This window comes from Idiotropiscis lumnitzeri, chromosome 3, assembly GCF_059441095.1.
Source record: "Idiotropiscis lumnitzeri isolate Australia: NSW breed Sydney's pygmy pipehorse chromosome 3, RoL_Ilum_1.0, whole genome shotgun sequence".
NCBI lineage: Eukaryota > Metazoa > Chordata > Actinopteri > Syngnathiformes > Syngnathidae > Idiotropiscis > Idiotropiscis lumnitzeri.
Genome location: NC_142393.1, coordinates 27,860,076 through 27,886,746, shown reverse-complemented (window position 1 = coordinate 27,886,746; position 26,671 = coordinate 27,860,076). Strand labels below are relative to the sequence as shown.

The window sequence follows — 26,671 nt, the reverse complement described above, 5'->3', positions numbered from 1 at the left end:
TTATCCTTTTCCATCGACATCTATCTTCTGTATTATTCTGTCATCGTCTTCCTCAACCTCTCTTGGGTCTTCCTCTTACGCTCTTTCCTGGCAGCTAAATACTCATCACCCTTCTACTGAAATACTCACTCTCTTTCCATCATTGTGACACTGATTTTTGTTGTTTCTTCAGAGTCACTGGCCATTTATCCATAAGCGTACTTGTCCTTACTTACATCCTTGTGACTTCCGGAAATGTCATAAGTAATAGCCTGAATACTGCTCCAATTGAAAGTATGAATAAACCAATTTTGCATGGAATACAGATGTTGTTCTTGTCAGATAACTTAATCCAAGGATTCCTCGGTTGGGTCTTGCAAAGACTTGGCTGGGGAAATATCCCAAGATGCATTTCGTGCTGCTATTACTAAAATATATCAGAGTTGGGGGTTTAACAAGAATCACCTTCTTAGGAGGAACACTCCCATGTACGTTCTTAGGAAGACTGTACTTGGCATGATAACATACTGGAGTTGGAGACCGCCTTGCACCACCAACCATGCATCTGTCCGTGTGTGATCCAAAACCATTGTTATGCTGCTCAGTTACGGGGCTGCTATTGAAGTCTACTATGTTTACCCTTCTGATTGGTTGCGCTAAATATGCAAAACCAAACATTGATTTATGGGGGAGGATGATGTGTGACATGAATAAAATTAAGTTGTACTTTTCAATAAAAATTGGACATTGTGAGAGTAGGTCAACCTTCATTGTTGCTTGTTGCTATGTTCAGAGCAGTAGGTATGAACGTTACAGCTTGTTTATGCAGACCGGCAGGAGCAAAGAAAAAAAGGAAAGTCTGCATCAGCACCTCTGGTTAGTATGCAGTATTCTATTTTAAGCTTCTATGTTTGTTTTTTGTCATATTATAAGTATAAATAAATTTAACTATCATATTGTTGAGTTGCGGTTTAGAGATGATTGCAGCGTAGTACAGGTAGCTCTGACACATTCAATATGGCGGACGCTCTGACTGGACAACGAACTGTCTATGTTAGACTCTTGTGCAGTTCTCCGGTACAGAGCGGAGTGAGAGCTGGAGCGTGGCAGCGGTGCTGGGCTGCGCAGGAAGGGGTCGGACAGCCGGGCCAGCTGGGACACGGGCTGGGGCTGCACTTACTGCCCGTGTTCAAGTTAGGAAAGCCATGCGAGCGCAGTTGAGCGACCGGGACGGAGAAAGTGCAACGCGCGCGTCCATTCACGCTCAGGCGTATCTTTCTTCTTCTTTTTTTTTTCTTTAAAAAAAAAGAAAAAACACGATGTATGACGTCATATGCCCCTGTCGCCCAATATGATCAGATGATGCAGGGTTCGTGGACAAGGTCTCCGGTTCTTGTGACGGGGTCTTCAATGGACCGGGGAAGGGAACTCTGATGGCTCTCCGCGGCCCGGGCCGGAAGGAGTCACCGAGGGAAGCGTACAGCAGCAGCAGGTATCTGGGAAGCGACGCGGTGTCCGCACCCCGCGAAAAAGAAGCACCACGGTGCGGCTGTCGTGTTTTTCACCGGAGGGTACGAGCGGCAAGGGGAACATGGCCGCACAGTCGGACGGCAAAGCCGGGGTGGGTTTCGCCCATCTTTACGACGTTGATGGCGAAGAGCCGCTGGACTCGGCCGCGATCCACATCTGCCAGTGCTGCCGCTCTTCGGCGTGCTACTGGGGCTGCCGCTCCGCCTGCCTCGGCTCGTTGCTCGGCGGGGGCCAAACCGCCGCCGCCGGGGGGGTCGGAGTCCGGGAGACTCACTGCCCACCCCGCGAGCAGCTGTGGCTGGACTGCCTCTGGATCATACTGGCCCTCCTCGTCTTCTTCTGGGACGTTGGCACAGACCTGTGCCTCGCGGTGGACTACTACCAGAGGCGGGACTACCTGTGGTTTGGCCTCACGCTCTTCTTCGTGCTGGTGCCTTCGATGCTGGTCCAGATTTTGAGTTTTCGCTGGTTTGTGCAGGACTACACTGGCGGGGGGCTCGGGGAGGTGGAGGGTCTGACAAAGCGGGGTTCTGTGGCTCCGGGGTGCCACTATCCCGGCAAGGACCGCCTGCAGCTGGCCACCATCTGGCTGTGGCAGGCGACCATACACATCCTCCAGCTGGGGCAAGTGTGGAGGTAGGTGGGCTTTTGCGTGGTGGGGGTGTTACAGCACCTGATATCCACACATTAGGTTTGCTACAAACAGCTTCCAAACGCAGCTCCTCTCACATGACACAGTTTAATTCGTTGACTCAAATTTTTCGTATAACTGAAATGCTAAAATCCGTTCCAGCTCCACAAAACACCACCTAAATTATTAATAATTAAAAAAGAAAGCGCAGTTTAAAACATGGTTCACCTACCACTGGCCTGTGGACAATTTGGTATTGGGCTGCTAATTACACTGCTCAATGTTTTTTTTTTTTCTAGATTTTTTTCGTGTTGATTCTAAAATCTGAACAGTTTTTTCTCTAGCTCATCCAGTAATGATAATAATAAAAATATGTTATATGTAACATTTAGGAATTAAGGGTTAGGTTCAGCAACAGGTGGATTTTTTTTCTGAAAGTTATAACCAGAGATGGGCAGTCTGTCCCGGGGGGTGGAACGCCCCGGCCCTCCGGCCCACCAGATGCCCATTTTTGGGGCAGGGGTGACAAATTTTAAATAAGGGTTCGATGAACAAAGGCTGGAGGTTGATTTTAGTCCGGCCCACAAATCGGACCCCTGGCGTATGATGAACCTACTCGTAAAATGGGCGACGGCAAAAAATTGCCTCAGAAGGTGTCAAATGCGCTCCTACCAACTGTTTGTGTATGAGGAGACGTGAAACAGCAGTGTGCGTTCAAGCGTGCCTGTATTTCCTTATTCTGGCATCACGTAACCCACGCCTCCCACCTGCTACTGGGCATACCATTACAAGAGGGGGGGGGGATACTACACCAACTGTGCGTATTTACGTGCATTTGGCATGTTCATGCAGAAGAAGATGAATAATAAGAAGCAGACAAATAAGACCATAATAAGCCCATGATAAGGTAAGCTGATTTGAATCGTAAATTAGCCAGCTAATGATGTTTAAATAAACCTCTGCTTTTAAATAAACACTTTTTTTATGGGATGAAATGGGGGTCGGGGCCCGACAATTTTTATGATTATGGCCGGAAGGTTGAAGCCGTAACCGTACCGAGATAGAGGGCGCGGGACTGACCGGCAAAAAAGGGTCAAGTGCTCAGCTCTGGTTGTAACTATAAATAAGAATGCATGGTAAAATCCGTATTACACAAGCTTTTATAGGTCTAACTTAAAAACAAATATGAAAAGATCTAAAAATCAGGATGTGGGCAGAAAAAGTACACATATTTATTAAATCAGCATAAAAATATATTTCGGGACACAAAAAGCCATCTCTGATTTTAATTTGCTGTTGACCAGTGTTTTTTTTTTGTAGCATAGAATATATGTACATGATGTACGTACAGCATAGTTTCCAACTGTGAATATATGTCAGCCTCATCCAAAAAGTTTGTAGTTTCTGTTGGTTTGGGCAAGTTGAAAGTCAACATTATGGTGGGTATGTTGAGCTATTCATGCTGATTGAAGCTTTTCCTATATTTCTGGTAATTCACCTGTTCTTTTCCTGTCGACTATTGTTTAAGGATCAATTGACCCTTGAGTCATTACTTTGAAATCCCTAGATCCCAAAAACAAATATGTAGTATCTGCCGACACAAAACCACTGCTCTACCGGAGGACCCTTGATGCATACATTTGTTGAATGACTTCAACCCATCCAACAATGCTTCGTGCATAAGTGCCGGGTTGCTAGCTACACCACGACCGCAAATGGCACTCGACTTTCAGTAAACTACACTGTGGGCTCATATAGTACATAATAGACACCACCCACTACTGTCAACAGTATTCGTTCACTAAACTGCAAATCGATCTTTTTTTCCACTTCACTCAAGCAGCATTTCAGGGAAACCGGAATTTTGCGCGTAACTCAGATTATGCTCACAACAAGACAAATAATCAATAAGGTGACAAATTCTCATAAATTGGGGCACTCATCAGTCCACCACTCTAAAGGACAAGTGTGCTGTCGAGTTGATAAAGCTGAGTGGAAGAAGAGCTTGTTTCACTACGACAGCTCGATGAGCAAGCCTCTCTGCAGGCTCCCTCATGCTTCAGTTAGTAGACATTAATTCCTTGTCTGTGGGAAAACTCCTGAAAGGGAATAATCTGTGTTTATAAATCACCTGAAATAACAGTTCAGTAGTTTGCAAATTCTTTGAGCCCCTTTTGGAGATGTGCATAAAAGGGTAGTTAGATGGACAGCATCAAACGTGTGTGTGTTCGTGTGTGTGTGTGCGCGTGTGTTTGTGTGTGGTGAGTGGGGGGGCTAAAATGTTAGAGCTTGCCCATTGGTTGTTAGTTTAATTTGAGGAAAAGAAGCGCTATGCACTCATGTACACATTCATACTCTCCCACACACACATTGATTTATAGATAGTTTATAGACTCGGTGAGTTCTTGGTTTATGTTTGAGTTTAGTTCCATTGTCTGCAATATGAATTAGTGCGGAGGTCATAGTCTATCACTAATGCCTGAACTAGTTGCCAGCCAATCGCAAACCCTTATATTTTGTCACATACAATTTTATGATATAATATATGAAATTGTCATGATCACTTTGTTATGCCGTACAACTTCACGAAGCTAGCCATCAATGTGAACTGTGGGATGATGAGATCAGGGCTGAGTTTATAAGGGTGAAATGTTTGTGGAAAACACATGACATAAAATTAAACCTGCAGGAAGAAAACAAACATTTTTACCAAATCACTCAGATTTCACGTGACCAGTTGTGTCACGATTAAATGGTTGTTTATAGTACTATTTATTGATTATAAACGAGCATGTTGAGATGATATTGTAACCAATCATGAGTCGTCACTGGCCTCATGACAGGCAAATTGGCCCTTTGTCTGTGAGGCAAATATGGGAAATATTCACTCCGCTACTCCTCGTTTCAACCCGCAATTGTCAATGTAGCGAATGGGGAGCGTGTACCCAGATACCGTATTGGTTTGGCCGTCAGGCTCCAAATCATCCTTTTGTTGTTAACGATCAATGATGATGTGACACAACATGGCATTTTTGATGGGCCGTTATGTGCGACTTTGCAATGCTGTTCATCTGCAATTCCAAAGCCACTACTGAAGCCGAATTGCAGCATTGCTCGACAATTCCGTTGTGTTCGGTCTCCTCGCTGAGTGTGCTGCTGCCGCGAGTCCCTCAAAGGAGATTGTTCACTCTCTCATTCCCTTACTGGTTGAACTCTCGGAGAAGATTCCTTTATGGCGTCCACTTGCCTGTAGGCAGACAGCAGCTTTAGGTGCAACTATGTTGTTGTTTGTGTGCATTTGTGTGGGTGTGTGTGTGCCCGTGTCTGTTTGTTTACATCCTGCTGAGAGGGAAAACACCACTGCAGCTCCTCAGCTTTGGTCACTTTCAAGGGTTAAATCGACCACCCTTCTACTTGTGCACACACGCACGCACACATCTCTCCTCCACCTCCAACCTGCGAGCACCACTGCAGAATGGAATCTGCTACTTGGGAAAAGTGGAGCACCATGGAGAGAGGGGGCAGGGTAAAGCCTTCAGACTGATTGAGATGGATCGTTACGAGATGGAGAGAAGCTGTGGAGAGGATGGAGGGGGAGAGGGATGAGGGAGCAAGGAAGTGAGAAGAAGGGTCGAAGAGAATGGATGGAGGAGGGAGGAAGAAGGGAATTGAAGGAATAAGATGGGGAGAGGAAGAGGTGGGAAAAGGTTGCTCACACACAATACCAGTAAAGGGGGATGGGAGACGAAAAGGGAGAGTGCTTGGGGGAGGGTTGATCGAGAAGATCCACGCTTACTGTTTGTAATTATCGAATGCAAGCAGCTGTCAGGGTGACCCGTTCTTCCATATTTAAAGCAAAAGGCGGTTGTGTTGTGTTTACACCCACGTCAAACATAATTCTCCAGTCAAGGTCACACCACATTTTGAGAGAAAAGGTCAACCCAAGATCCAGGGCATGCGTGTACACGAGCTCCTCGATGGATGCTGTATTATTCATGCTATGTGGATGTAACTGGTACGTTTTGCAAAGCAGAGGGCTGTAATGGAAACACCACACCAGACATGCCATAAAAGCATGCACTGACACCTATGCACATGGAAAATATCATTGCAGGATGCACGCATCCACACAGACCCGTATACTCATGACTAAGAGGTCATTTTAATTGAAATCCTACGTTTACCCACATGAGCTGTAACTGCATTCTAACAACAAAGTGTGGAGCATCTGTTATTTCTCTTCCTGCTTTTTTTTTTGTAGCTCATGTTCGCCGTAATTAATGGTATTTAACATTTAATCTTGATCTTTGATCTTGTACAAAGTCATAAAGGCTGCTCGACCTGAAAAAAGATAAATTGGAAAAATGCCAAACCACTTTTGGGCATCAGCAATGTTCTTTGCTTATTAAATATGTGTCCATGTAAGGACGCACAATATATAGAAAAAAATATGGATATTGGCCAGTGCATTTTGCATATTACAAAGACATGCAATAAGTTTTCCATCTGAATTTGGCCAGTCAGATGCATACTTAAATGTCTATCGCCGTCCAATAGTTGAACATTATTTATGGGAATAACAATTTGCCATGAATACATTGAGCGTGCTTATTTTGTGGCAAGAAAAAAAATGTAGTTATTTCATTAGATAGTAAAATTGTCATTTTGTTATCGCAATAATATTGATATTGCTATATTCTTCAACCATATCACGTTTTTACAATATGGTGCTGCCCTAAATCCGTGTGCTTTACATGTTGCATGTATGTCAAATGTACAATTGAATCGCTGTTTAATATGACACAGTTTAGTCTTGCCTTTAACGTAAACTGAATTGCATTTATTTCCAAAGTTTGATTTTATGAGCTTCTTTTATTTGTAGCTGAAATTAATATTTTGCAATTCAATTTTATCATTATAAACAAATTCTCTTTAGAAATATTTGCAAGACCATTGTAATTGTAGATTTAGATCAAATCAGTTTTTTTTTTCTGACCCCAATCACCTAATGTTATTGCAGATGCTACTCTTACATGATGCGCAGTCTAATAAGAGCCAATAAGAGTCAAATTAGTGTAGTAGCATCATCAACTCTTAAATGATTAACTTTAAAAAAAGGCAGATTTTTGTACTTAGTATCTCATCATGAGTGCATGTGTATATTTACCGGCAAGGTATACATTATTTTCATGATGAATTCATTAGTTACATTTTTTTATGACCTCTGACTGCTGCAGGTACATCAGGACACTATACCTTGGCCTCATGTCGCGTCGGCAGAAGGAGCACCAGCGTCGCTGGTACTGGGCCATGATGTTCGAGTATGCAGACGTCAACATGCTTCGGCTGCTGGAGACTTTCCTGGAGTCGGCGCCTCAGCTGGTCCTGCAGCTGTGCATCATGATCCAGGAGAACCGTGCCGAGACACTGCAGTGTAGGTGGATGAGATGACGTGTTTACATGGCACGTAAACAAAACAGAAGCTGTGCAAATACTAATTAGCTGTTTACACTCATCGTGTTCAGAAATGTTGGTGGTGATGCAGCTGCCTTTTAGATTCCAACTGTGTGTTGTGTTCAGGGAAGCACAATCATTACAGGTGTTGTAACGAACTCACAATGTTCATTGCTTGTGGTTGCGTTGCTAGCCAGTGAGCTGTCTCTCTCTCTCTCCAATTAGAAATCAGCTAGCTTGTGTTGCGCTGCAGATTTCATCGTTTCATAGTCCACCTTCAGAATCAACTGTGCGGGCATCTGTGCTATGTGAGCGGACAGGCTCTAAGAGTTGATAGACTGTTGCGATAGCCAATCAGATCACGAGTTGGTGACAGTAAGCTTTCACGTTGAATTTGCGAACGTGTTCTGTGATTCGATAATCACTTGTAAGAGGGAAGCACTATACGGAATCAACAAATCCACACGATACAGTCTTACCCGACAACTGCTATAAAATCTAAAATATATTCTTGCTTTTGAAATCCATAATGTCTGAATGGGGGAAAAGTGTGGATTTGATTGCAGATATACTTGCAAGGCCATTTTCAGGACGGACTTGTCAGGAGAAGCTGGCTCTCGTGAGCCAAGGGCGTCCAACACCTACTAGTGCATATGTGTGTCTGTATATTATTTCTCCAGCCGTGGTGTCATAAATTATCGTATTATGAGGGGGATTTATTCGAGTCATACTAGTAGGACTTCACTGAAGGCCTACGTGTGAAATGCACGGCCCGCCACTGCATTTGTGTAGTATTAGCTGAGACATTAATAGACATTTGACTAGTTGATTTTACCAAGCCAAATTTCTAGTAGATGAAAAAAATAAGTGAAGGGGAATCGTATTACAAATTACACTGTACTGGCTTATTATGATTGTGAATGGAATAATAACTATATAAGGGGAGGGAGCATTACAAAAGAAACAAATCTTGATACACTTGTACACAAAAACCTTTACAAATTCAACAAAGGTTTTAAATTGATTGCACACACATCAGTATGAGGCAGTAGAGGTATATGATTTCTTGCAGCCAATTAGCGAAGAAAATTGCTCATAAATGTAACAATGTCTAAAGCATGATGATTGTACCAAATGGTACGAATAGAAAAACATCTTGTAATATCCAATAATTACCCATGTTTGAGCTTTGTGAGTCTTTGAATAAGTGTCCTTTGGTTCCAGTTAAAGACAACCCCCACTAGCTCAACCTAAATTTGTGTCTAGTCACTTGAAGATTCACCAAACTTTGTTCCAAAAGGATTTAACTCGGAGGAAATGAAGCATGAGTCTTGTCTGTCTCCTGCAGGCATCTCCTCCCTCGCCTCCCTCCTGTCTCTCGCCTGGGTTTTGGCCTCCTACCACAAACTGTTGCGTGACTCGCGTGACGACCAGCGCAGCATGAGCTACCGCGGGGCCCTGCTGCACCTCTTCTGGCGCCTCTTCACCATCTCGTCCCGCGTCCTCTCACTTGCCCTCTTTGCTTCGCTCTTTCACATCTACTTTGGCATCTTCGTTGTGGTCCACTGGTCCGCCATGGCCTTTTGGGTGGTGCACGCGGGCACCGATTTCTGCATGTCCAAGTGGGAGGAGGTGCTTTTCAACATGGTAGTGGGCATTGTCTACATCTTCTGCTGGTTTAACGTCAAGGAAGGCCAGACGCGACACAGAATGATTACGTACTACACGGTGGTGTTGGCTGAGAACACCATCCTCACAGGCCTGTGGTGAGTTAAAACCAACAAAAGTGACAGCTTATCAACATGGTCCCTTCGTGATGATAAGTAACTCATAGCAAAACTTAAATGTGTAATATGTTTCTTTGTAACATTTCTTCCTCATGAAAATTTGAATCCATTATCCGTTCCGCTTCTCCTCACGAGGGTCACGGGGTGCGAGAGCTGCTCCCAGCTGTCTTCAGACAGTAGGCGGTGTACACCCTGAACTGGTTGCCATCCAATTGCAGGGCACACAAAAACGAACAACCATGCGCTCTCAAACGCCACACGGGAGGGAATTGATCCCACGACCTCTGCAATGTGAGGCCATCGTGCTAACCAGTCGTCCATCGTGCTGCTTGGAGAAGCACAACAAGCCTATTTGATTTGACATTTTCAAAATGTCAAAGTCAATTTACTGTAGGCCTACATGGCCAAAAGAGAAAACCCTAGAGGTTATCTTTGGCAACTCACTACTCACATACATTGGTGAGGCCTTGTCTTCTAAATTGGGGAATAGACAGATAATTTGGACAGAAACTTTTCACGCGAAAACTTAAATATACCGTATTTTCCGGGCCATAGGGCGCACTTAAAAGTCCCAAATCTTCCCCAAAACAAACGAGGCGCCTTGTAAAGCGACGCACTCTCAACCATCAACCCTTTTACTCATTGGGCTGTACGGAGTGCATGTTAGCACACCCTGCTGGTCAAAATCTATGCTTCAAATTGACCGTGACTTATACATTATGTGACTATGGTGTTTGGGTGATGGTGTAGGAGAAAGCTGGACAAAAGGGCAGCTGTCCACAATGTTGGAGTCTGTCTTATCATTTGTGTTATTGCAAGCAAGAAACGTGCCAGGTTTAGACAACAGACTGCCAAAAGCCCAAAGCACAACAGCACATCTCTCTAAACAGCCATGTGATTGGCTGAGTCTGAGTGGCTCCCCAGAAGCCATTGCTGTAATTGGCTAAGGCTAAGTGGCTCCCCAGAAGCCATTGCTATAATCTTTTTGTGTTATTTGTATTTCTTTTGGGTATATTTATGGCATGAGAGATACATGTTTTGTGTTAATCTCATTTCTTTGTTTCATTGTTTGCTTGTATGCTGAGTTTTTTTGGTTTTGATTTGAAACCGTGACTCTAAGGAGTGTGGTGACCAGTGAAGTCTCTCCCCTGACGTTGTCTTGTAGACGTATTACTATGACACCTCTTATTGGTTAGGGTTAGGGTTAGAGTTAGTGTTATTGGCAGTGATTCCTGGATCACATAAATCACGGTTCGGATAGGATCATAGATTTTGAGTCACGGATTGGGTCGTTTTGTCAGATCAGAAAAAAAACAAATAGTCTTCATTGTCTTCATTTATTTTATAAAAAGCTTTAGCAAATTTACAAAATAAATCAATAAACACCGTCTAAAAAATGTCTAATATGGCCGTTAAGGATTTAAGAACTCGACTTTACGCAATATAAGGCAGCATACATTCTTATTTTATATGTGGTACAGTTTATAAAATAACAAGGTATTTAATTTCTTTAAATTGATATTTTTTTTTAAGTTAATGAGGACAAAGTTTTATTTGTCTTTTTTTTTAAAGACTTCAAAGTTTCAGCTGTTGTGAAATGCGCTAATAAAGTTGTATTGTATACTATGATGGCGTGTTTGCCAGCGGTTTGTTAGTGTCCTAAATTAGCTGATTTGCAGTTTACAATTTCTAACTGCGCGTATGCATTTACGGAATGGGAATACATATAACATTAAAAAAAGAAAAAAATATATTTCTATCTGACCAAAACTGTTTGCTGTAAATTGCACACAACAAACTGGAGTGTATTTTTATTTTTCATTATTTTAAATGGATGAACCTCATTAAATGTGCATTCTATTTAAAAACTGGGCCAATACAATGCAGGAAATTACAGAAATTTGATCCGGGAACTCGTTGAATTAGTAGTTAGTCCACGGACAGGCCTTTCTTTGTGGAGTTTGTTCCAAAAATATGTAACACAGGTTAATGACACCCTCCGAATTGCAATTGCATGTCTTGCATTTTCAACATGGGCCTTCCATGAGGATTTACAGAATTTAATCTGCCTCTAAATATCACCACAGCCACACCTCAATGTAATCACCAACGCTATGCAAAAACAAAAAATAGCAGCAAGCAACAATGTGGCGTGCATAATCTGGAGCAGTTCAGAATCAATATTTATGTGATAACATTTGTCATTTTAATGAAATGCATCATACCAACCAAAGATGCTGATTATTAAATGTATTGATGTGTACAGATGACTACAGAATACAGATGTGTTGTGCTAGTCAAACTTGGCTTGCTCTGACCAACTAATCAGAGGATGGAAAAATGCCGATTCTACTGTGTTTTGGGTCAGCTAGTTGGGCCTCTGAGGCCGATTTAAAATGTTGGCGTTTTTTTGTGAAACAATCCCATTACAAATGTAGTGTATGTACTTCATGATTCTGAAGCCCTTTCGCAGATTTGATTAACATGGCGGAACAAAAGTACTGAAATCTGACTGGACAAAAATGTAACATGCATATACTGGAAGCAGCACAGTAAAGGTAAAGATAAAGATGGCCTTTATTAATCCCACAATGGGGAAATTTGCAAGGTGTACTCTTACCAAAAGTCAGATGAAGTAGGCCCCAGATCACCTGAGACCTGATATGAGGACAAGTGGTCTTGAGACTATAGGTGTGCACGAGTTTTGATTTAACCAAATGCCAAAGTGTAAACACAAGTCTAGAGTCAAGATTTAAAAGAAATTTTGATGGTAATTCAATACACACCCAAATGATGAACCAACCTCCATCAAGAAAGTCCTGACATGACTGTGTCCACATGCAGGTACGCCTACAGAGACCCCGTGCTGACCGACCCATACGCCGTCCCAGCATTGTGCGGCGTTTACCTGACATTTGCTGGTGGAGTCCTGGTTATGCTGTTGTACTACGGCTTCCTGCACCCTGCCACTGCCCATCTCCAGCCAAGCCCCGCCTCCTCCTGCTGCGCCCAGCTGCTTTGGGGTCTTCCCCTTCCCCCTTCTGCACCACCTACCGCCCCACCTACCCCTGCACACATGACCAAGTCCCAGACAGAAGAGGATGTGGCTGAGACGTGTCTTCCCGTCTTCCAGGTGAGGTCAGTGCCCCCCACTTCCAAGCCCGAGGGCCCACTTATAAAGATCGACATGCCCAGGAAACGTTACCCGGCGTGGGACGCCCACTATGTTGACAGGCGTCTGCGAAGGACTATAAACATCCTGCAGTACATCACACCGGCTGCAGTGGGCATCCGCTACCGTGATGGACCCCTGCTGTACGAACTTCTACAGTATGAGTCTTCACTTTGACACACACACACAGCGCGTGCGCACGTAACACACACTGTGAAGAGACATGTTTGTGTCACATTCAGAGAGGAATAACAAACACACATCACACTTGGTATAAGCACAGAGACACTAAAGCAATCTGGCACATTTTAATGCACACACGCTCACAGAAACACACATTCCTTGCGAGCACCTTCAACCCGCGAGTCCCTTGGCCATGACTCAACAAGCTGCCTCAGTGGGAGTCCATTGAAAACTCCTCCTCTCTATTTGCAACTACCACCATTCATCCATGTCAGAACCATGAGTATATTTCATACCCGATTGATTTGCTACCTGCTGTTCACATTGTAGGACACACAGGCCCTATACAATGACGAGACAGTGGAAAAAAAGAACTTGCCTCTGTAAAATTATGTTTAACTTGATTCGTGGAGGGATAAATGCCCTCTGTACAAGCAACCAGAAAGTAGATATTTCCGTTTAAAAGGATTGTGTAAAAAATAACATGGCTTTTTGAAAATGTGTTCCAAGGACTGGACTATAACATGAGCCAATATTTAATTTCCTAAAAAATGAATGTGTATCATAGATAATTGCAAAGAGGAACGGAGAAAAGTTGTCCACTATTCTCCCTGTCCTATCCTTAGAGGAGGCATCTTAAGACAATGAGGCCCTAATTTCAAAGCAAAGCGCAGTCGAGCTGTGTGCATGTGTGGAGTTTTCTTTCTTTTGCTATTTTGATAGATGGGCACAGTTAGAAGGGGGCACAGCTGACTTGTTTGCCATCCGCTGGAAGTAGCACCCCCCCATTCCCTTTAAACTCAGCGTATGAGGACTGCATGGTTTAAATGACAGAAGGACTTGCTGCGGTGCAGAATGCATTTAAAATGAACTGCAAAAAGATCTGCAATTGAAGATGAAGTAAAGTTAGCTGCCTTCCACCCCTGATCATGTGTCCGTATGACAAAATCCATAGTTGGTCAGGGTTTTTTTTATGAAATGTAGTTAAGATGATAATAATTTGTTCAATGAATTGAGTGATACAGACGGATTGATGCACAGTTGTCATGTTTCTGAATACAATACAATGACATTGGCGACTAGGCTCAGAATCGATCTGCCTGCGCCTCGAACAAATCCACCAAAATTACTTTACACAACCTGTGCCACAATTTAGCTTTTAGCTGGTGTAAATTATAATCAACTTTCTTTTACCAAATAGTTACGGCCAGAGAGGCACAAACGGTCTGTCAAATTCCCAAAGGCAGTAATCTTGATTTGCCCCAGCACAGAAATGAAGATGCGCCCGTTTATTTTTTATTATTTTTTTTTTGTGCGCCAGACTACGAAAATAGGGCCCAATGTCTGAAATAAGATGTAATATATAACCAATATGGGTTAAAGGAAATATATTGGATTGATATGCTAGACAATGACCAAAAGAGAATTTCAACTTGAGCAAATGCAAGCATATTTTTATTCATTTGTGTCATTTTTGTCATCTTGACGCATGAGAGTACCCACTCATCCAAGGCCACCTACAGATAAGATGTGATATTTATTTATTTATTGTTTTTCCTCTCGATTCCAAGCTGTTACATTGGCTGGAGTCAAAACATGAAAACAGAATATTCGTCATCTCTTGAGCACATGTGGTCAGGGGGCCAGCCGCATTAACACATCGTGACGATCACAAACTGTGAGACTTTGGCTTGAGGGGTGGGAGCGGTTGTGGGGGGCTTTTGGCATAATACAGGGTTAACTTTTGCATTAAGCATTACACATGATGCAGTGTGAAGGACACATTCAGACATTATTATTGCTGCTGTCACGCAAATGAGATAAAATGAAATTGCAATGTAAACCTGAAGCTACTTTTTGTTTACAAAGACTAAAACTTACCAAATGTACACTGGTTGTTTATCGGAACAAATAATGAAGTAATTGAATAATTATTTGGGGTTGCTAAATGGGAAAAACAGTATTTGGAATAATTTGGAATATTTTAATGCTCTCCAAAACTAATTCTAGTAGTATTTTTTTATTGTGCTTTGTCCAAAGTGTTGGTAATTATTCTCAGTATTCCTTATGATGATGTTATTTATTCATGAAATGCACTTTTCTTTCATTGTTTGTTACATTTTTGCATTGGGGTTCACCTGCCTTATTCATTTATGTTGCCAAATATGCTCATGTGCTCTACAGGGGCGATGCTATGAAAGAGTATAGTTGGGATTGCAGCTCTTTAATGAGTAACTTCACACTCGTTTCTGTGGTACTACGGTTCATTTGATGCCAACAGATGAGTAGATTAGTCAGTGTGAAGACGCATTAGAGTCATATGTTCATGCACAACTATGTAACGCACACGCATGCGTCATTAAGGTGCAAAAGGGCAGATTGTCACTTTGGTTTCTATGGTGCAACTTGAGTACTGCCTTCAGTTAGTGGCCACACAGACCACTGCTATGCAACTCTCTCATTGCAGGGAGATGTGCTTAGTGAACAGACTCACAACAGTTTTGTCCTGTACAGCAGGGTGCTAATTTGTTCGTGCATACAGTGAAAAGTAGTGTATGACACGGGATGCATCCCAACCTCACTACTTGAACACACAAACGGATACGGTGAGCCCTGACCCCTTTACAATTTGGGAAAAGATTCTAATGGTGCTATGAAGCGAAGATGAGTAGGTTTTGCATCGTCATGGTTACGGTGAGATTGTTTGTGTTGCGTGCTCCACATTTAAGCAGCAACACTCACGAGTGGATATGGACATTTTAGGAGGGGTGGTTGCGACACACTCACATGGGCAAGCACTGTATGAGAAGTGATTCCTTGTGTGCTAACCAATGTAATGTGCCATTTAAAAAAAAAAAAAAAAAAAGGCAGTGAGGAGTGAGTCCCAGGGTGAATTGCTTTTTTTTAAGTGTTTTGTGGGTGCTATGTACACATATTGAGTCACCGCCCTAACAGCCACTCAGCCACATCCAGAGCTCCAGCCAATCAGGTGGTTCACAGCCGAATCAGGTCAAGCACAACCAAAAAGTACTGTCAGCTTTCAGCTTTAATTTCAGATAGGTATTTACAATTCATGAACTACAGCCATTTTATGCAGAGAATATCACATTTACAAGTGGTTGTAAAACTGAGAAGAACACACTACACAAAGTCTTGGCTTGAGAACATGGTGAAGATTGTTCTGTTTGTTGTCAAACAATTTGTTTGGATTTCCCATTAATGCATATTGTGAAGCGCCACATCCCTTTTGTAGCATTTGGCGAAATGGGTGAAGCGCCTAAAGCACTAAAACACCTCACATCATCAGTAAACACCAGTGACCCAGTTCCACTGGCAGCTGTACATAGCCGTGACACAGGATGTGCTTTATGCTTCAGGTGATGATCCTCGGATCCTTTCCTTCTCCACACTTTTCTACTCCCGCCATTTCTGATATTAGTTTCATCTGCCCAAAGAGTTGGATTCCAGAGGGTTTACTTCGATATTTATATTAGGGTCAGAAAAACAAAATTTGCAATGGAAACATGTCTGACATAAATATTCAGGAAAATAATATGAAGACACCTATTCATTACAGATTTGGGCAATCAACAACTGCTGATGTGTTTGACTTTTATCTGCTATCATTTGTTCTAGTTTTCTTTAGGCCCTCCGTATACTAGAGTTCCTATTGAAATCAAATCAAACATATTTAATTCTTAAATGGTAAAAGGGTCGTAATTTAGGGCCACCTCTGCAATACAAGCACCATTGTGGTGGATTATAAAAGCAAAACCTGTCAATCTAATGACTTCTGACCTACTGTAGGTGTCCTGCTTTGCATGTGTGGTGCTCAGACTTGATTGTAGCCTCAGGTATCTCCTCCTTTTCGTTTCTGTCTACCTACAGGCGACTCTGCATCACTGTACGTGCAAAGGTCCCTCCGTTTCAGTGCTCTACTGTTGTATGGCTTCACCTTCACAGCTATGCAAGCTTACGCACACAAATTAGCTTCGCGGCACCATCGCTTTTCATTTCTTATCAGTTGTTTGCCTTTATTTTTTTTTTAAGTCATTCGGTGCAAGGGAGAATGATGTAGTATGTTTTCAAATTAGTTGGGAAGGGGTTCAAAACATTGAAAAATAACTTTGGGAATAACTGGGATTCCCGACTGAGGAATGTGCATTCTATCATGAAGAAAGAAAACATTTTGTGCTTAAGTACTTAAAATGTTCCACTATCAGGGTCTGCAAAGCATATGATGCCTATGTGAGGCTATGCGTGCATGTGTCAGTCACATCACATTTTATTAAGCAAAATTGTCCAAAAAAAAAAAAAAGACAGATTGTTACATTGTTGTGAAAGTATCACCTACTATAGTTATATCAGGTAAAAATAATTAGATTTTGGGGGGGTTGGTGGAGGTAGCTCATGCTTTTCTACTGTGGTCTTTAGCTTGAAAATAAGTAGCTGTAGAAACTGTGCTAAAGTAGCTTTTGATTTCTTGTGGCATTTTGATTGTAAATAGCTATTTTGTGTGAACTCATCAGTTTCCTCAATATTGGCTGAGTTTACTTACAGATTGCTCATTCGAAAGCGAGTAAATGTTCTCTATAAATATCCAGAATGTACGCTGAGAGAAGAAAAATACAGTGCAGGTGTTTTTGTAGGAGTCTGTGCCAACGTGTTGTCCTGAATAGAAGCACAATGATCGACGATACAATTAAATGTCTGAACACGATTACATTTAGGCAAGACATCTGCCCAAGTGGCAATTGGTTTACTCATTCACATGCAAAGAAATACAAGCATCTGAAATTATTGTTCTTCCATTTAGAAAAAAAATAAAAACTGGATTTTGATTTAATTATTGGACATGAAGCTACAGAATCATGGTTTGCTTAGCATGAACTGTCAACATCGCTTGTAGAGTTGGGGTTCTGCCAACTTTGACGCAAGTCAATTTTCATGGAAGGGTTAAGGTGATCTTATATAATCAAAGAGTCTCCTGCAGTGTCATCTGTGGAGAAGCGAGTTTAATGGTGGGTCCACTCATCAGCCATGTAAAATGTATGTGCACCTCACAATTATCCAGGAACCAACCCGTCTTTGGGGAGAAATCCCCAAACTCACACCAAATGTCTCAGTGGAAACCGGAGACAGAAGCATGCATTGTGTTTCGCTGGTTTCTTTGTATGCTGCGTCTACAATATTGTCACATCATTCTGGGAAAGAGTTGAATATTTTTCACAAATGGCTCAATCGCAGCCAATGTTAGAAATTGTGTTATTTTTCTTACAATACCTCCTAAAAATAAAAGTCTATTTATCTGCATATATTTACTATGATGTAGATAATGATGTAATGATATGTTGTATAATGTAAAATATATGGAGTATGTATGTCAGTATTGTTTTATATACAGTACTTCCCTTTTGTTACACGGTGTTTGTTGTGACTGCAATGGAGAAAAAATATATATGAATTATGAATAAATTTTTCCAAATATGTGTCATATTTTCTTTTTTTTTTTTAACCGAGCAAAAGAGAACCTTACAAATTTCAGGAAGTTCATTCACACGCAAAATCTCTCGAGTGAGAATCTCTCATAGGCCTGAAAATACCTTCCAGTGCAAAGAAGAAAAAAAATAAAAATGCGTAAAACACCTAACTTAACATAAGACAAAAACCCAACATCACACAAGAGAATTAATCAACCAAAGGCCAGAGACACACTCAAAATGGACATATTCGACCAACGACTCAATATCATTTTACCAAACCAGGACCATGCGCACTCAGCGACTACAGCTAAGGATGGGAAGCTTAAAAAACAAGACAACTACAAAGTAACTTCATATGTATAGTGATGTAACGAGAAGCCTACTTTAATTTGTTGTCGGACTATATGTCACAAATATGATAGAACGGAGAGCAAAGTGATATTCCAAATTGAAAAGCATTAAAAACAAAGCCACTGTCTTAAATAGAACTTAACACATGGAATTATGCCTTTTTTTCCCGCTAAAAGTACATTTGTGTTATCCTTACACAGGCCAAAATGAGATCCCTGAGAAACTCCATTGGATCGTAGTGCTACTTCCGCGTACTGCTACTTCGTATTGTGCAAAATGGCGGTCACTGATTAATTCTATAAACACACACGTCAAATACTGTACTTTACTTGTACAACTAAGCTATTGACCACCCTCTGCTGGCTAACAGTAGTATGACAGATACAAAAATAAAATAAAAATAGAGCTATAGCTAAATTATCCGAACCGCTAATCCTTACGAGGGTCGCGGGCGTGCCGGAGCCCATCCCAGCCATCTTCAGGCAGTACACAGGGTATTTTTACATAATTAGATTAAAAAAAATTAAATAAAATACAACCCTTTCTTCGGATGATTGACCACCACTGCCTGCCATTTTGTGTGCTGTATACACACCCTTCATCTTGAAGCACGTTTGGCAAGATTTTTGCGTGTTTTACTGGGCTAGGGAATAATTATGGTCATTAGGTTTGACTCAAAGGGGAACAGGGAATCAGAGCTGAATAAGTAACCTGACTGGTTTAAAACTTGCTCGTACAGCAGAGTCAAATTGTCTGCCTAGAGAGACAGACACCTTCATTTAACAGGTCTCCCCAATCAGGATCTTCAAGTAACAGTGCACAACTCCAGAAATACTGAGGTGCTAGTTGATCTAAACGGGTTCACGTCTTCTACCTCAGTGTCTAAAGTGCATGAGCAGATAAAGCTTGAGGGAAGTTATTCCAGCAGGGATTCCGCTTCATCATTGTCGTGATCAACTTGAAGTCTCTGGAAGGCTTGGGGAACGGATGGCCGAAGCCAGCGGGCCATTAGCTTGAGCAGAACTGTGGATAACACATTACAGGACATTTTACTTCCTGTGCTTTGCAAAACATCTAATCATTACGGTCTTAGCATACGGATATCCCAGACATTACTTACCAGGTAATGTAGCGAGCACGATTAAGATACCCATCACCAGACCGACGATCACCAACACATCCTGGCCACATTCACCCACGAGCATACACCGAGCCTTGGTTAGGGTACCATTGTTGGGCTGCGGGGACAAAGCTAGGAGGCGGCACATAAGAGGGTAAATGTCCACACTCTCCAAACTCTTCAGTCGGTAGCCACTCCGGAAGCTGGGTCCCCGAGCCGCCATGAAGGGGTGCATGCTGGGTAGGGAGTTGTCGTAGCCATGATCTCCCACTGAGGGAAGGAACAAACAGATCAGCTTCGCCAAGTCAAGTTTTTTGTTCGAGTCACATCTGAAATCATGCTTTACGTCTCGGCAGTTTGTTTCCTCGCTGTATTATTGTCCATCCCTCATCAGCAATCAGTATGATGGGCTGGACGCGGTCGTTGTTGCGGTAGTGCAAACTATCTGGGATAGCCTCCTTTAAATAGGCAGTCATGTGGGCGTGGCACTTCTCGAGCAGGGCAAACACAGCCTCTGGCTCTAGAAGAACACACAACAACACGATACACTCATGCCAGCAACATTCCGTAATGCTTTGCACTACAATTGGCAACTTACGGTTGTTTGGGATGAGGGCTGCGACAGGCGTGAGGTCCACCAGCGTGTAGTTGTCGGGGTGCAAGCAATCATCCAGTCGGATGAGGCGATCGGCCGAGCACTGAGCCATGCCGTGGTCGCTGGTCACCAGGATGTTTACACGGCCCCACAGTCCGGTCCGCTTCAGTTCAGACATTAACAGGCCAATGTTGTCATCAACCTGGGAGAGAAACCACACAATTTGATTCCATGCAAAAATATTCTAGGAACTTATCACCAGGAGTTGAAAAGGTGAAATTTCAGGTTTCATTGTTCGATAACATTTACAGCAGGGCTGGACATTTTATCGTTTTGGGATCGTAATCAGACAAACTGATTTGATGATCATCTAATGTGTGAGTGTTATTTTTTTTTTTTTAAGTGCTCCTATTCCCCCCAAACTCATCAACCAGAAGAATTCTACTTGTGGACAGGTTACACTAACCAATCAGCTCAGAGCTCATTAAAAATAGCATCATGTCCACATCACACCCATCCTCACTTAACTAAATCTGTCTCATTTGATTTGATTGACAGACCAAGTCATTGTGCTGAAAAACGGCATAATGAAATAAAAACAACACTGTGGAAACGGACATTATGAAATTAAATTTGACTTTGTAAAAAAAATATATATATATATTTTTTTTTAATTTTAGAAAAGCTATATAATTCTACAAAAGTTAATTTTTGCCCCGGAACAGTTGACTTGGAGAAGGGGTGGGGTTGGGGTGTGCTTCGGGAGTACTGAGTACCAAGCCCACTAATTCGGTCCCTGTACCACCCCATTGCCTGCAGTACGTTGGACTCATTTGCAGTCAAGTATTGGACTCTGCCAAGGCTATCCCACCGATTGTGTTCAAAACCTTTATGGACAGCACCGCTGAGCAATGAGGGGATCTGTTTTGGTGGCCTCGTTATTGCATCTCTGCCTTTTGCAGATGATCTGGTGCTGTTGGCTTCTTCAAGCCGTGATCTCCAACTCCCACTGGAGCGGTTTGCAATCGAGTGTGAAATGGTTGGAATGAAGATCAGCACCTTCAAATCTGAGACCTCAGTCAGAAAAGGGTGGAGTCCCCTATCCAGGTCGGGGTTAGACATCCTGCCCCAAGTGGAGGAGTTCAAGTATTTTGGAGTCTTGTTCACGAGCAAGGGGAGGATGGAGCGTGAGAGTGACAGGCGGACCGGTGCAGCGTCTGCTGTAATGCGGACATTGTATCGGTCCGCTAAGGTGAAGAAGGATGTGAGCCGAAAGGCAAAGCTCTTGATTTACCGATCGACCTACATTCCTACCCTCACCAAAAGAACAATATCTCGGATACAAGCCGCCAAAATTAGTTCCTTCCGCAGCGTGTCTGGGCTCGCCCGTAAAGCTAGGGTGAGAAGCCCGGTCACCCGAAAGGGCCTCAGAGTCCAGCCTCTGCTCCTCCACATTGAGAGGAGCCAGATGAGGTGGCTCGGGCATCGATTAGGATGCCTCCTGGACGCCTCCCTGGTGAAGTATTCCGGGCATGTCCCAGTCGTTCAGCCCTACTTGACAGGTGCACTTAATTTGATTTTTATAGTGCATATTAGGCTCATTCTCAGTTTCACACAAAAGCCGAATGAATATCGATAACTTCTGTGAGTATTTCAGTTTTCTATATCATATATTGTTATATTATTTCCTGAAACATTTTTCCATGATGACGTGAGCAAATTAAAAAGGGTACCTACTTCCTTCAGCACTTCGCCAATGGCCGAAATATTTTCAGGTCCATATATGTGTCCCGATCGGTCTGGCTCCTCCCAATAGATAGCTGCAAACATTACTCCTTCTTCCTGGAATGAGACAACTTCCACACATTAAGTGAAACGTCCTAAGCCGCCACTTGCCACTTGACCAATCGCTAGCTACCTTTTCACTTCCTAGCATCCAGTTTGTCACGTTGCCCAAACGCTCCCGGAAGGTCACGTCGGGGCTGTAAGGAAAGAAGTGTGTGGGCGTTTGGTTGTGGATAACCACATCAGAGCCAGGCCACATGGCAACCCCCGTCCTGTAGCCTGCTTGATGTGCTGAGAGCCAGATAGGTGTTGCCTCATTCCACCACATTGGGTCGCTGCGGTTGCCCACGTGGAAGTGCTTGTGGCTGATGGGGTCGTACATTGAGCTGGCCAGCATACCGTGAGACTCTGCATAGAGTCCCGTCACCTGCGGGGAAGCACAACAGCTGCTCATGAACTCACTCAACTACTACTGTATTTCAGACTCAAAAACATTTAATGCTGAGAGTCCAGATGACATGGTGTAAAGATTACATATAGACGGAGGTGGGCATTCTTTCTGTGAGTTCTCGTCAGTATTTCAGTCCCATCCACTAATTCAGTCCATCCACTTACCCGGTAACGTTGATGATACACAGCTTTATCTTGGTGTAGCAAGAAATTCAGAAGCAGTAATCATCTTGCATTAACAGAAAATCGGGCCTTTCAAGGGATCAATGATACATCAAAGAGTTTTCACTCATGATTTTTAGCAAGCCCTGTTGGCAAAACTCTTTGTTAGTGTGGTTAGGATGTTAATTAATACATTTGACAAAAGTGTGCCCTTGAAGATTCCGCCAATTGCTAACTGTACACTTTAAATTATTTTCAAATCATTTTATTGAGGTCTTAATAGCTTTGTGCCAGCTTGATAATTAGACCTTGTTTTTTTGTCACCTAGTGAACTTTTAGAAGTCTTCTAATTCTGTCCTTTTATTTATTTTATAATTTTTAAGAATGAAAACCAAAATCTGCTGTGAGGGAGCTGCAAGTTATTATATAGATAGCCCACACCTGTGAAAGTCTTCCTGAAGGCCAGTGTGCGACTAAGAATGTGAATATTTTTATAAGCAAACTCAATAAATAGATATATTTGTATAGAATGGCTTTTAGTTAATTATTCATTTATATATGTTTTGTCTTTTATAAACGTGAACCATTGTTTTTTGTTTATTTCACTCGAATCCAATGTTTGTTGTATTTGTTTAGTCTATGCTTGTAGTACTTTCAAACCATCATCACACTTCCATTTTTGATACGGTTATTCACGTTAAGGTGGGCTCACCAGGCTATAATGGTTGGGAAAGGTCTTTGTGACAAACACGTTGGTGAGCTGCTCCACCAGGACCCCTTGGCTGTACAAGAGCGTGAGGTTGTGCATCGGGAACCTCTGCAGGTAGTCAGCTCGGAAGCCGTCAAACGATACAAGCAGCAGCGGCAGAGGATGTTGCTGACAAGCGGCGCTCCCAGTAACCAGAGCCGAAAGACCATACAGGAGGCCCAACTGTACAAATATTTGCAGGAACATGCTGCAAACAGAAAGAAGGTATGTACAAAGGAAGTCTCAGTTTACAGTCGCAATTTAAATTGAACCTCTGCTACGCAAAAATCTTTGTCATTTGCTATAGATGCAGACAGGACTTTTTCTTTTTGAAAGGGCTGTGGCCTGACTAAATTAAGCTCCTCCCCCAGATTCAACATAGTTCCTTAAAAGCAAGATTAGTGGTGTCCCAATCAGGTCACGTTATCAGAAATTGGAGCCGATAATTTTCAATTGATCGGTATCAGGTGGAAAAAAGAAAATTCTGATTTTAAAAAAAAAACATTTTAAGGGTGTTACAAAACAACATCAGTGGTCACTGTTTGAAAAGGATTTTGTTATTCTGATATTTCGAGATTTTAGTTTGTTTATTAAAGATGGGATAGCATTTGTTTGCACCATTATTTTGCGCAAAAGACGTCCCAAAACAAAGATTTTGAAATTTGAAATGAAAGCACAAAAACAGAGAATGGATGCGTTTTTCAGCAAACAATCGATAACAGGTTCCCAGAGAAAAATGAGAAAAGGTAAAATTGCAACTGCTTAACCACATATTTCTGCGGGTTCACTGCAAAACAACTTTGCATGCAAGTCAGCCCATAGCCTACCGGAAAGCAGTAGGAAAGTTTGCAAAATTGCAGAAAATATTAGTATACACATTTCCAGGCCTTATATGAAACAAATGAAAAACAGTCATTACGGTGGTAACTGGGAGAGCTTTACAGTTCCGCGTGACAATTTCTTTACCTCTTGGCAATCGCATGCCAAGATGCCAGTGAGAAATAAAGCTCTGATGAAACACAGAAACAATACTCTGTGGCCCAGAAGCTTCCAATTTTAACCGCAAATAAGATTTGAGTCAATTCCATTAAAACAATGAATAGCGAAAGCATGACTTGACTTGGAGGCCTTCATGCAAAACATTCTGAAAACGTTTAAACAAAAATAAAAAAAACGCTCAATGTCAGAAAACACGCATGCACATCCCGACTCATGTCTACTTCAACCACTGAAAATATCAGATCAGTCGTGACAGGATTTTGGATTTCATGCGCATTCAGCGTTACCTACCAACCTATGTAAACATCGGTCTCAATATTTTGGATTTTAGGAACCTTAAGCATTTTCCTCATCAGCAACATACAGCTGCAGTAAGCAACTATGGACAGGAAGACAATCTCTGGGTGCGCCATGGATCAGTACGTGAGGGGTTGTCTCCCAACACGGAGGTTGAGGGTTCGATCCCCAGTCACTGTGACCATGTTGAAGTGTCCTTGAGCAAGAGACTGAACTCCCAGTTGCTCCTGATGCTGCGTCATCAGTAGGTAGATGAGGTAACATCTTTATCGGGGTAGTGTTAGAAGAGTAGCTGCAGCTGGGCGGACGCCAGCAATCTAGGGTACTACTAAACTTTTTTAGATATGCAAATGTACAAATAGATTTACAGCTCAAATATCGACATATGTCCTATAAGACCTATACATTAACTTAAGGAACCAAAATTGGTTTCTTCACGTGTCAAGGTCTGATTTGTGAACATAACAAATTACTTGGCGTACAATATTGCTCTTGTTTTTTATTCTTAATGTGGAGATGGGCTTCTGCTGCTGTTCAATGGAGGAGTCGATCTGTTCTCGTGGCCACGGGCCACCCAGAAACCTAAAAAGAAGTCCTCAGCTATTTGCTATGCACCTTTGATAGAAAGCATCGACGTAGTATTTCCTCAAAATAACTGCAATATACAAATAATGTGTAGTTCATTGTTTGGTTGATTAGTTTCACCAAGTTTAATAAGTTAAAATAAAACTTTTTCGAACTGGTCCTTGCGTCATTCTATTTTTCTGTATGCGGCACTCAGAGAAAAAAGTTTGGACAACCCTGTATTAGCGAGTGTCCCCTTATCCACCTTGACGTGACTGGAGTGATCACTTTTGGCTACATATAATGTTATTATTGCCGTATGTCATTCATTTAATTACAAATGAACGCATTCACGCGCATATTTAAAGGCGCGACGCATTCAAACGACTCAAAGGTGCACACCATATTTTATTAAGCCCTTGTCATTCAAACAGCGTCAATTTCTCGTATAGGCAATGACACTTGTACGTAAAAGTCAATTTGCTGACGTATTTCACAAATTTACCTCGCAGACTTGACCTCCTCCACAAAGACGCCGTCAACGTTTACTCTTGACGTTTATCTCGTAACATCCAGCCATGACTGAGGCGTTTCTTGAATTGAGACAGGAGGCGAAGATGCACGGGAATTAGTTCCGGTGGAACCTTTCAGAATAAATAGTTTATTTTTGTATGCGTATATATATTATTGTGGGTATGTTTTTGTTTAGTTTTTTTCCTTTAAACACGCCCACGCGCAAATTCGGATTAAAAGGGTTGTTGTTAAACAAAAATAGGCCGTATATTAATACATTTTTGAAATGCTATTGAAGCCAAAATGGGCAAACTCAAATGGCACGTTCACTTTTCTTGAACAATGTCTTTGACAGAGAGCGCAGTGAAAGTACTGCCTTGTACGTCAACATCGTGGCCATATTGGATGTGGAACAGGGGAGCGATCGTGAAGAAAAAGTTACATTGAGCCGATTCAGATAGTTTGGACATGTCCAGAGTAGAGATTGTGAGAACTGTATATTGGTAGAAGGTTGGTGAGTATGGAGCTGCCAAGAAAAGAGCAAGAAGTAGGCTCAAGAGAAGGTCGATGGATGTGAGGGACGACATGAGGGAAGTTGGTGGATATTCGGACTCCAATGGAAAAGGGCGACACGCTGTGGCGACAACCGAAAGGACAATAAGATAGGCAAACACTGCACAGGGAGAACCTGCAAGCTCCACACAGGAAGGGACCGGATTCGAACCCACGACCACCGGTCTTTTAAGTCATAAAAACTAAATTAAAGATATATATAGTGCGCTCGTATTCAGTATACTGTGTATGTACTGTACATGTTAGTGAAGAAGGCATCATACTTGACTTGCTCAGTCAGTAGAGCATGAGCTCT

The 26,671-nt window shown here is 42.3% G+C and overlaps 2 protein-coding genes across 3 annotated transcripts; one reads left to right on the top strand and one right to left on the bottom strand.

Moving 5' to 3' along the window:
- Nucleotides 1-1,069: 1,069 nt before the first annotated feature.
- Nucleotides 1,070-16,422, top strand: LOC148340701 (XK-related protein 6-like). 2 transcript variants are annotated; one of them, XM_088289928.1, is made up of 5 exons: nucleotides 1,070-1,249; nucleotides 1,339-2,145; nucleotides 7,378-7,574; nucleotides 8,943-9,360; nucleotides 12,226-16,422. In XM_088289928.1, the coding sequence occupies exons 2-5, from the start codon at nucleotides 1,571-1,573 to the stop codon at nucleotides 12,728-12,730; spliced, it is 1,695 nt and encodes a 564-aa protein (XP_088146054.1). In that variant the 5' UTR covers nucleotides 1,070-1,249; nucleotides 1,339-1,570; the 3' UTR covers nucleotides 12,731-16,422. The 2 variants fall into 2 exon arrangements, with proteins under 2 accessions (XP_088146054.1, XP_088146053.1); XM_088289927.1 differs by having other exon boundaries at nucleotides 1,070-2,145.
- On the bottom strand, nucleotides 15,765-25,944 carry enpp4 (ectonucleotide pyrophosphatase/phosphodiesterase 4). The gene is made up of 8 exons (XM_088289929.1): nucleotides 25,796-25,944; nucleotides 23,395-23,638; nucleotides 22,204-22,497; nucleotides 22,023-22,127; nucleotides 20,289-20,487; nucleotides 20,037-20,210; nucleotides 19,691-19,960; nucleotides 15,765-19,593 (listed from the first exon to the last, which is right to left on the bottom strand). The coding sequence occupies exons 2-8, from the start codon at nucleotides 23,635-23,637 to the stop codon at nucleotides 19,487-19,489; spliced, it is 1,392 nt and encodes a 463-aa protein (XP_088146055.1). The 5' UTR covers nucleotide 23,638; nucleotides 25,796-25,944; the 3' UTR covers nucleotides 15,765-19,486.
- Nucleotides 25,945-26,671: the final 727 nt, after the last annotated feature.